The 11377-nt window shown below is 37.2% G+C and overlaps 1 protein-coding gene across 1 annotated transcript; it reads left to right on the top strand.

The window, feature by feature from the left end:
• Positions 1 to 7: 7 nt before the first annotated feature.
• Positions 8 to 10766, top strand: PUS7L (pseudouridylate synthase 7 homolog (S. cerevisiae)-like; the record flags this gene model as incomplete). Its single annotated transcript, XM_008938413.1, has 8 exons — positions 8 to 596; positions 1310 to 1469; positions 3004 to 3199; positions 4684 to 4782; positions 6299 to 6380; positions 7791 to 8068; positions 9758 to 9811; positions 10443 to 10766. Coding segments are annotated over 8 exons (1782 nt in total), but the record flags the coding sequence as incomplete, so codon positions are not given.
• Between the last annotated feature and the right edge of the window lie 611 nt (positions 10767 to 11377).

The following is an 11377-nucleotide window of genomic DNA, read 5'->3' as shown; positions in this document are numbered from 1 at the left end:
CCCGTACAGGAACCAGCGTGAGGGCGAACCTGCGCTGAAATCTGGCCGCGGGGAAGCCAGCACCTTGGATTCCTTACTAGGCAAACGCACCAGTGAACTGCTTAATAAATTTGCTTCTGATCTGAAGGATGCGTGGGACTCGGAAAATAACGCCGATGCTGGTGCTGGGGAGTTCTCGCTGGGACCTGTGCTGGAGAAGAAAGATCGAGCTGATTTACACAGTGCTGTTAGGCAGAAATTCCCCTTTCTAGTCACTGTTACAAAAGACAATGAAATGATTGTGAAAGGAAATGCTGATTATAGGGAACTTTGTCGCTTAGTGACTGAAAAGGAAACAAGTGATTTCTTTAAATTTTTAGATTCAAAGCTAGAAAATTCTACGTTTTCTTTTGAACCTGATGGAAACAAAGAGCACAGAAAAGTAGTTCACCACTTTATCAATAGAAAATTTGGAAAACTTTTAGAAACAAAGTCTTTTACTGTGGCAGATGTCAATGATCAGCCAAATATGTCAATAATGGTACGGTTTCGAGAAAAAAGCTGGTCGAGAAAAAGGTCTGCCAGTGGTTTAAAGGAAAAACAAGATATTTATACAGGTAAATATTTTTTAGTGAAAGTATCAGGTATTTACAGTGTTCATTATTAGGACTGAAACCTGGAGTAATATTTATAGGATCTATAGACCTGTTTGACCAGTTGTTTATGCTAAAATAAGTCATTATTAGTGCAGTGTAGTTCCATCCCTGGAGAATGAGATGAGTGAATCCAGTTGCTGCAGTGATTTAACATAAACAACAATTCAATGTTTATTAAACTGTAACCAATCGGTTACAGTTTTAATTAAACCGTAGCCAATGGTTACAGTCCATTTAGTTGTAGCACCCGTTCTGTTATTTCCTCTGCTCATTTTCCCTTGAAAGCAGAAGATGCTCTAGATGTTGGACAGGTTAGTAAGGTCAGATTTGTTTTATAATGTCATTCCTTAAAGCCGTTGTTTCCTGATACATAGGAAGTTTCTAGCAATAAGTCAACACATGTTCATTGAATTGTGTTGCATTTTATCAGGTACTATTTTAAAAGGCAGTAGGGTTTTCTGCTACTTCCAAGAGCTTTTTATACCGTGTCCTTATTTTTCTCTTTCAGTACTGAAAAGTCCCATTTCCTTTAGTCTTGTGGGGTGGGACTACTGTTTCTTTGCAGTTTCCATGCTGTAACAGTTTGAAGGGAAGGGCCTGCCCATCTGTCTTGGCAGCACACCTGTATAATCTAGAAGTGCAAATTCCTAATAATTCTGAGATGATTGTTTCAGCTTTCACCCTTCAGAAAGAAAATCTAGAAACTCTGGAAGCAATCGGGATCTTGGCTGCCGAACTTGGTGTTCTTCCTTCAGACTTCAGTTACACTGGCATCAAAGACAAGAAGGCTATTACTTACCAGCCTATGGTCGTGAGGAAGGTGACTCCTGAGAGGTACTTTACAGGCTGAGTGCATTCTGTTTAGCAGATGGTTTTGTGTGTTAATAAGTATCAATGCAGTACGATCTCCTGAAATGTTATTGATGTGTCTTCCCTTGTCCTGTAGTACGGCACAGTGGAAACAGATTTAGTATTTTGTGGCTTTAGGGAGTATACATCTTAGCACTGAAGTTCCCCGGGTGTTGGAATTGAAAGAAAAGCCTCACCTTTCTCTGTAATTTTTGTGTTACAAATATACCGTGCCTTGTGGGTCAATGTCCTTCCAGCTCATGGGATCCACTTTACAGTTTCTTAAATACTATCCACAAGCTGGAGCTGAGGAGAAACCTGTGCTACACAACAGGTTTCCACATACTATCAAAGTATTGTCTGTAGTCCACAGACAACAACTTAAAAGCTTTATATAGCCACGGAACTAAAGTAAATTATTACAAATATACTTTGGACAGATGCTGTCTGTGAGTGTGAGGTATCACCTTCTGTGGTATTGTCCAGTTTAGAAACATGAGGCTAAGTAAAGAAGGTATCACCAAACCTGTGGGCAGAAAATACATTCTGAATAACATGTCAGAAATACAAGTAGTGCCTTTCTCTTCCTTGTTTTTGTTACTCGTTGGAGCCAATACAGTGGGTAAAAAATTTATATTGAGTTCTGCCATGATAATAGTAAAAATTCTGGACTCAAATCCATAACTTATTTCTTCCTCAGCTTTAACTTCCCAGTGGGTTCTGGTATTAGCAACAAAGTACACTTTACAAATAAAGGAAAGTAGAATTTATGTTTTTAGGATTTTTTATTAACATGAAAACACTGCAAACTGGGCTGTAAGGCCAGTTGTTCAAGAGATAATTAGCAAAACTTTGCATTGATGTTTAAATGATTAAGCAAAATAGTTAAATGCTTCCAAGCTGCTAGCATGACAGGGGAAATAAATTTTCTTTAATAAATCAATAATTTATAAAGTTATTAAAGTATTGCTTAGGACATAAGCTTTTTATGCTACAACTTTCCTTTGATTTGAATGAGCATTACTTACACATGAGAACAAAGAGACTGAGCTTATAAAACTTGAACTGTCAGCTGTGTTTCCAATTACAGGCTTGTGCAAGCACACCCAGAGAATCCCCGCACTGAGTTTGGTTTTGTTAAGGCTGACCAAGAAAGAGCAATTGTGTTTCAGAGTCTGCTAAAGCACATCACTTTTTCTTTTTCTTTTTGTTAATGAAAAGCAGATTTTTAGGACTGAAGAGTGAACTACTTGTTTTTCAATAAAAAATGCAGAACAATTGCCTTTAGAAAATTCAATGAACTGCAAATGAAGCAAACAGTTTAAAAGTATTTCTGGACTACAATTAAATTTTAAGATGTCTATCTCTGCATTTGATTTGGTTTTCTCATAATAATCTATTTTAAATCCCTTTTTTTAAAAATATTTTTCAGTCTAGTGCAAAGGTGAAGAAGGCACTTGCTAGAAGATGAATAGCTTTAGAAGAGGATGATTCATAATTTCTCCTAAATTTTATGCAGGTTGAAAGAAATTGGAAGCAAAATGGAAAAAAAGGGCATGAGGATACACAACATACATCCAGCATGCCAGCACCTTAGACTTGGTCAGCTTAAAGGCAATCACTTTGATATAATTGTGAGAGATCTCAAACCCCACAGTCATGACACTTCTGCAGATTTGAAAGAGAGAATATCTGAAGCAATGGAAAATGTTAAGGTAAGAGAGCCTCATGGTTAAAAAAAAAAGTACTTTTAATGTAAGTACCTGTAATAGCACAATAATTGTACTGTTTCCCAGCTTTGATGCTTTTAGCTATTTTATGTCTTTGTTACATTATGTAAGGAATCAGGAGTAAAGCTGCCTTCCAAGGAGGGACTGTAAGTGAGTTCGTTCTTTTGCAGACTGCAGACCCCAGAGTGGTGCAGCGAGGTAGATGGGAGATTTGGTAGCACATGAGTATGGGTCCTTGAGCTATTGCTGCACAGACCTCAGGCCAGCCCAGGTTTCACTGTGCCAGCTGACAGGTGAAAGAATACATGTATCAACTTTTGTGGCCTTTTGTGGTCGTGTGATAGACGTGCATGGTTGGCTCAGGTGGAAAACTCTGATGGCATAAATTCGTGTGAAATGTCCATAGCAGAGAAGGAAGATCCCCTGAAATTGAGTGGATTTGATGTCTGTTATCCTTAATCCCTGAAGAAGACTCCATCATCAGGCATTCTTAAACCACTGTGAAAAGTAAATGCAAATCGTGGAAAGGAGAAACTTTAGATAATCTTGTACAACAGTGCTTTTCTTGCCCTATCTTTCTAAGTAATAACTATAATACAAGCTACTTGGAGATTAATCCAGGAATAAAAACTTCAATGAAAACTATGCAGTGTAGAAAAGCGAAATACATTACGTGTGTTTTCAAAATTAATTCTACTGGGGGAAAAAAGCATTCAACTGGTATTTTAATGCTTTTCTCTCTCTCTTTGCTGTGTTTGACTTTATTTTGTTTTGCTGGACCTATTGATGTCCAAAGCAAGGTTGTATAATTAGAAGTGAATAACCATTTCCAAAATGAATACTGTGATTTTTTTTTTTTGCTTTTTCATTCCATACACAGTTATTATTTTCTAGAGAAGGTTGTTCTTATTGGGTCACTTGGCTGTGATTTTACTGCCTACATATGACCTAGAACTCATCAAGGAGACTTAAAATCCCAATTAGCAGAAATGCTCTTTACTATTCTACTAATAATACAAGTGATCTTATGTGAAAAAAGACTAGTACTTTTAAGGAAAAATGTCCAACAGTGGTTACTGTTTATTACCTGTGCTATGCCACTTTCCCTATTTCCTTGAGCAGAGATTTCATAATTTGATGTATGTAAAAAGCTCAATTATTTTCACCTTTAGTTGTATTTATATAATTAAATGCACAGAAATAATTTTGTTTCATTTACTTTTTTTTTTTTTTGTGTGAAAGCAAAGACAATGATAGAACTTGATTGTCTATTTAGGTCTTTCTAAATTAAGTACTAAAATATTGTAATTAATCATGAGTTACAATTTTGTTACGTATTATTTCAGATTAAAAAAGCCATTTGTGTGCATTTGGGATGTAAATGTAGATTGTATGTCTTGTAGGCATAGTTGTACTAATCTTACCTGGTGCTTTCATGCCTTTAACATACTTATTCTTTATCATTCTAGACAAAAGGTTTTGTAAATTACTATGGACCTCAGCGATTTGGACAAGGACAGAGTGTTCAAACAGATCAAATAGGATTGGCCTTACTGAATGAAAAAATGGTATTTTCATTTTGTAATTTAAATAGTTACTGTTGAGTTAATTTCATATTACTATTGCAATGTCTAGAACTTGCATTGACCTTACCATCATTTGTGAGATAAACCCATGTGTGTGCTGGAAGTAGTTTCCAGATCATTTTGGACAACAACGTAAGCACAGATATCTTCATAGTGAAACAAAATATCTATTTTAAACAGCAGATGCAGCTTTGCGTAGTTCAGAAAGTGATTTTTCTGTCTAGAATTGGTATGTCATCATGCCACTTGGCAGGATGGTGGCTGCATTCCATACAAGGTTTGAACACTAAAATGAAGCAATCTTTATACAATGTTTATTCATGGTCCTTTAGCCACTTTATCCTGCTGGAGGTCTATATAATTCTTTAAAATGTCACAAGATATTACACAGGATCATACGAAAGGATTTGCATTTTCAATATCACAGCCATTTTTTCTGCTATACAGAAGAGATTGCTGTTTTCCATTATTCCTTGGCTACTTTCCCAAACTCTTAGTTCTGAGCAATTGCTCCTATGTAAGCTACAGAGAGCTTATTTCTTGAATAATAATTCATAAGATAAGAGTCATATACTTTTTGATGTATGTGGTATAGTAGTTGGCATGGGTCTAAAACAGAATCACAACACTGAAAAATCAAATGCATACTTGAGTATCCTTTTCTTCTAATCTTGTTTTGATTCTGAGAAAAGCCAGGAAAACTTAGCTTCTCATCCAGATATAAGAAGCAGCAAGATTTGAGGGCAGCCCATGAAAGTTACTGTTGATGTATCTGACATTTTGAATCCTAGTATGCTGGCAGTTAGTACCAGGTGCCAGTCCCTGAAGAGTAGTTATTTAAATCTCTGGTCTTAGCTCAGTGACTTTTTAATATAAAACTCATAGGAACTGCTGTTTTTATTAAAAAAGTGCCAGTAAGTGCTTGCACAGTCCAATAGAGAGGACGACAAGAACCAGGTATTACAAGTTGCTGTAAGTGCTAGCAAATTGTGAGGCTTGGCTGGTGTTGCAAGTAGCAGAGATTAGTGCTAGTGTTTTCCCTGTCACAGCGTCATCTAATCCAGTACAGATCAGGTGAGAAGGAAAAGATTGTTGTCCCTTGGTGTGGAACTGTGGAAGGTGTTCAGTCTAAATTGTGGATGAAACATGCAGGAGGGTGAGAAGGAACTTTCCTGTTCAGGATAGAATGATGGCATTGCAAAGTGGAAGAGTTCTGACTGGATGTTCAAGAAGAGTGACTGATGTCTCATATTAAAGCCATCTTCTGTGTGACTAAAACCTTTCCTCAGTCTGAAAAGGAACATGGCCACATTGGCTTGCTGTTCATGGCATCTTCTGTGAAAAGGAAGATTTGACTTTGTCTTTAAAGAACTGATACAAATTTGAGAGCTTGCAGGATATGTTAATACAGAATCAGATAACATGATTGTCTGTTTAGTTGACATACAGTTCTACTTAAATGCAAAACAATATAAAACATTAATATTGTTCTTTAAAGGTGAAAGCTGTGAAGTTATTCTTCACACCTGAAGACACTGATGACCCTGTAAACAACGCAAAAAGATACTTTCTTCAAACTGGTATGTCTTGTTGAACTGTCTTATATATTTATTCAAGGTCAGTATTGTGAGAGAATAAGGTGTTGGTGCTCAGAGAGATGCTCTTTGTTTTGCTGCTGCTTAGTACCACTTGCAGCTTATTCCATGGAACTCATTGGAACTGAATAGTTAAAAATTTTATGAGGATGAGTCCCTAAATGTGCAAAACAGTGCAAAATGAATGTACTTCAGGCGCAAGACAGTATAGAAACAAACACTTTCCTGGAAAAGGCTAAGATAATTTTATCAAAGCAGTTTTAACCTTCTTCCGTCTGTCTGCTTTTGGAATATAAATTTCTCCTCCCTAATAAAGGAAGTATACTGGGATGAGGCAGCCAGCTCACACTCAGCACTTAACACATGTGGGCATCTAACTTTCTGAGATTTCTGTAACAATCTTAGCTCTCCTTTTGTGTGCCTTTGGGCTTTGCTTTTACATCTCTTTAATAAAAGATGTCTTCCATGCTCTCCTGTGATCTACCTTCTTTCTATCTTGAATTAAAATCAACAAAATATGAAAAAAGCTGAAGTGTGCTGACTAAAATGCATTTTGTTATATTGGTTGCTTTTATCGTTCAGCTGAACTTCTTCTCCAAAACTTGCTCTTGACTTCAGATGTATTTTTTCTTTTCTAATATTCCAAATCCATTAACCTGCTTATCACTGTAGAATGACAGAACAACTATGATATGTAGCTTCAAGAGACACACAAATGTTTAAAGTCACAAAAAAAAGAGAGAATTAATCATTCTGTGCTATACATTGCTCTATGATGCATGGAAAGACACTGATGTGGACCCTGGAAACAGCTGCTTGCCTTTTCCTGAAAGCAAAAGGTAAAAGGCTATGCAAAAACCTTTGTCATATAATTACTTGGAATGAGAAAATATGTAAACCATGAAATTTTAAATATACAACATTTATCTAATGTAGTACAAATCTGATTAAGTGTATTTTCGTCTTGGTTGAGGCTCAGGATTCCCAGTAGCCAATGCAATTTGTACCTTTAAAATAAAGACATGTTTTTTATGCCCTGTGAAATACACGTTCTCAAATGATGTGAAGTAGAGGTTCAATGTTCTTTTATAGCTTGGTTTTTGCTTTCAATTACTTAATCTAAAAAAAACCAAAAAACTTTGGACTGATGGAGTAAGTTTTATATAAAAAAAAAAAAGGCTAAGCAAACTAGACTGAATAACTGAATGACAGCTGCTCTAGTTTATACTGTATGAAGTAGAATAGGATTCATGGAACTGTGTTGATAGGCATGTAAGATGGAATTTGTCTAATGTGACATATTGAAGGAAACGGAATTATAACCTAAAAATCAGCGTGAAGATTAATATTTGACAACTCAGGGATGACTTATAGGGTTATTTTGTTTTATATCAGAAGATGCAAAGGGCACACTGGTAATGCTGCCAGAATTTAAGGTGAGAGAGAAGATGCTGCTCCGAGCTTTAAATCGCTACGGCGTAAGCGCGGCAGGCTGTGCCAAGGGCTGGCTCAGCATCCCCCACGCCATGCGCGTCTTCTACGTCCACGCCTACTGCAGCAAGGTCTGGAACGAAGCAGCTTCCTACAGGCTGGAGGTTTACGGTTCAAAAGTTGTTGAGGGTGATCTCGTCTTCCCGGAAGAAAATGATGAAAGAGCTTCTCTGAATGACAAGGTGAGTCCTCACCAAATAGTTCTTGTAGAAAAAGAGAGCTTAATGCACTTGAATACCTACTCAGCCATACTCTAATATTAGTTTTATTTTGATTCATTCTTTAAAATATTTAATATTAGTGGCAAAGGTGAAAAGAGTGATGTAGCTTTTTTTTTTTTTTTATTTACCATGAGTAGGTATATAAGCTAGCTGTATATTAGTAGCTTTTATCTCTTCTGGCTGTTCATTTAAGTCATCAAGTGAGAAGAAGGAATGGAATATCAGAATTGATACATGTAAGAATTCAGCCTGCATGATAGGTAATATTCTTAGGATCTGACTGGAGAGGACGTTGGAAGTGGACTCTGGGTGTGCCTGTGTTATCAGTGCAGATCTGAGACTTGCTCTCCAGGTCTCACCTTCCCCTTATACATATTACTGCATGTAAGCCCATGGTGAAAGGTGGCCTGAAGCTGAACTGGTAACCTCATTGCAGCTGCACAGTCAGAGCACATTTAGCACAGTTTCACTTACTCAGGCAATTAGAACAGGCTGATGGTGTGTCTGAACTGTTAGCAGCTGTTCAGAACATGCAGCAGTCCTCTTGGGGAAGTAGTAGAGGGTAAGGGAGTGCTTCTGCTTGCCCGCAGCACAGCCTGGGTGCTGTGTCTCAGGCCTTGGGCAAGCCAGTGAGCAGAAGCTAGCAGTGGAGTGACTGGTCCCAGCTCTTGGCTTGCCGAAGTCAGTTCTGGACCCATCTCTTCTTTCAGTCTTAGCATACATTTTTCTTATTGTAGAAGCGGTTGGGTCTTCTACCAAGTAGCAAGTGGTAGGACAAGAAGAAATGTCCTCAAGTTGTGCCAGAGGAGGTTTAGATTGGCTATTAGGAAAAATGTATTCAGCGAAAGGGTTGTAAAGCACAGGAACAGGCTGCCCAGGGAAGCGGTGGGACCACTTAGGGACATGGTTTAGTGATGGACTATGCAGTGTTAGGTTTAGGGCTGGACTCAATGGTCTGGAGGGTCTTTGCCAACCTAGCTAATTCTAGGTTTCTGTCTTCCTCCTGATCATCAGGCGAGGCACGGAATTTTGCAGTGTTTCACTGGGTAATAGGTGTGTGCACAGGCAGAATGTATCTCATTTATTTTGGATGAACATCTTACAAATGTGAAAGCAAGAGCGCATGAAAGGTTACTAAATAATCTCCAGTCCCTGTAGAGTGGCTTCAGTTTCCATTGTGATTTTTCTTTGACAATATTTTTGAGAGTGAATGTTAATAAAACAAGTAGATCAAATAAAATGAAAAGCAGGAGTATCAAATTCAGTAGTGAGTTATAGAGTTTAATACAGATATATTCCTATCTGATAGAAAACATTTTTCTTAGTATTTTTGCTTTTGCTGTTATAGCACAAGATTGCATTGGCACGGTTAACTTCAAACTCAAACAAGATGAGTTTGGGGTGATAATTTGCTAATGAGTAGTAGCTTAGCATCAGTAAATATTTAATGCAATGCCATTTACCAGTAAACAGATTACTTTATATTAAGCATCTCTACTATTTTTCATGCCTGAAATTGTTTATTGTCCTTGTAGTAATCAAATAACCTTAGAATCCTTTATGAGTTTGGGAATACAGTACATAATTCCTAAAGTGAAGTGTGTATATATATATATTTAATATTTTTTTTTCTTCTGAATGGCTTGTCAGGATTATGTAGTTACTGCTCCAGAAGAGTCAGCGAACAAATACTCTCTAAACCAAGTAAGTCTGTGTGAAAACATCTGAGTTGTTGATCTCTTTGATTAAAATGTTGTGTTTTACAAATAAGGTGATTAAGTTAAGTGGTGCAGTCCTCCTCCTTGCCTGAATGCACATTAAATACGTGTGATCCACCGTCCATTCTCATAGCACACAGCAGGAAAGAATATTTACTTTGTAATGGAAATGAGCACAGTGTCATTTGCAGCGTAGCAATACTTACCTTGAAGCTGAATGTAAATACTTTGACCTTTTTTTCAGTCTACTGGGAAAAACATTGCAGAGCAGCTGATGTTCTAATTTTTGAAGGTTTAGAGGCATAGTTGTGGAGTCTTAAGTCTTCTGTAGGCAACTTAATGTCTTTATTGCTGCATCTTTCCCAACAAGCAAGGAAATTCTCATTAGTACATTTCTAGCCCGTTGTAGGAATCCTGATACATTGTTTATTTTTTCTACTTTAATTTCATGCAAGATACCAGCCTTTCACATTTCACAAGAGAAGCTATTGTTTTACTGTTCCAGGCGCCAAAGACACAAGATCTAGCCACATTTAAAATTGTGATCATGATTATTTAAAGAGGAACTGGTGGGCTTTATTTCACATGTGTTTGTTGCTTTGCGTTTTTCTTTGAAGGTGGTTCTTCCGATGGTGGGACATAGTATCAAGTATCCCAGTAATAAAGTTGGGCAATGGTACCACGAAAGGCTTTCTAAGGATGAGCTGCAGATGTGCAAATTCAGAGTGGCTCCATTACAGCTGAATATACCTGGATGTTATAGACCCCTTTTGAAAAATGTTCAGAATCTGTCGTATTTTTTGGAAGGTATTGAAAAAGGAATCGAAATTGAAGACAACCATCTGAATGAATCAAAAGTGTCTCTTCATGTATCATTTGACCTTGATCCTTCATGTTATGCTACAGTCTGTCTGAGAGAAATAATGAAATGTGACTTTTAAGATTCAAGTTAATGAAAGATTGCAGAATATTATACAATGGTGATGCATGTAACGCCACAGAAATGAGGGAGAATAACAAGTACAAGCCAGGAACAGTAAAAAATCGTATATTCAGATTCATATGAATTAGGAAATAAAACACCAAAATCCTTTGGAATGTTCCAAAAACATTCTGAACCTTAAATGCAAACCCTGGGGTCCACTGAAGTAAAACTATGTGTTATGCCAGCCAGGTCTAACAGAACTTAAAGAAACTATGGGCTGCAAGCACAAATAGACCCCTGACTTGCAAAGTTAAATCCTGGAAAATTGTATCTTTTATTTCATAATTTATTTTTTTTTTTAAAATGGTTTAAACTAAATGCTGCTCAAAGCAATGTTACAAGTTTGCAGCCTACGTTAGATAACTCTTGCTGTACTCAGGTTCACTAAATATATTGTGTTTCCATTGTGTTCAGACACTGTGTTAAGAGGTCCTGAGCTGACAGTGGCAACTCATCTGATACTTTATCAGACATTTGATGAGTCCTCCAACTTAAATGGCTGCTAAGGGTTCCAGGGTTAAATAGTGCATAGCTGTTAGTGCCTATTCAAGTGAGCTCATCAAGACA

Source organism: Merops nubicus, unplaced genomic scaffold, assembly GCF_000691845.1.
Source record: "Merops nubicus isolate BGI_N331 unplaced genomic scaffold, ASM69184v1 scaffold22154, whole genome shotgun sequence".
NCBI classification, from domain to species: domain Eukaryota; kingdom Metazoa; phylum Chordata; class Aves; order Coraciiformes; family Meropidae; genus Merops; species Merops nubicus.
The sequence above is the reverse complement of the archived record's forward strand: the minus strand, read 5'-3'. Positions and strand labels throughout refer to the sequence as shown.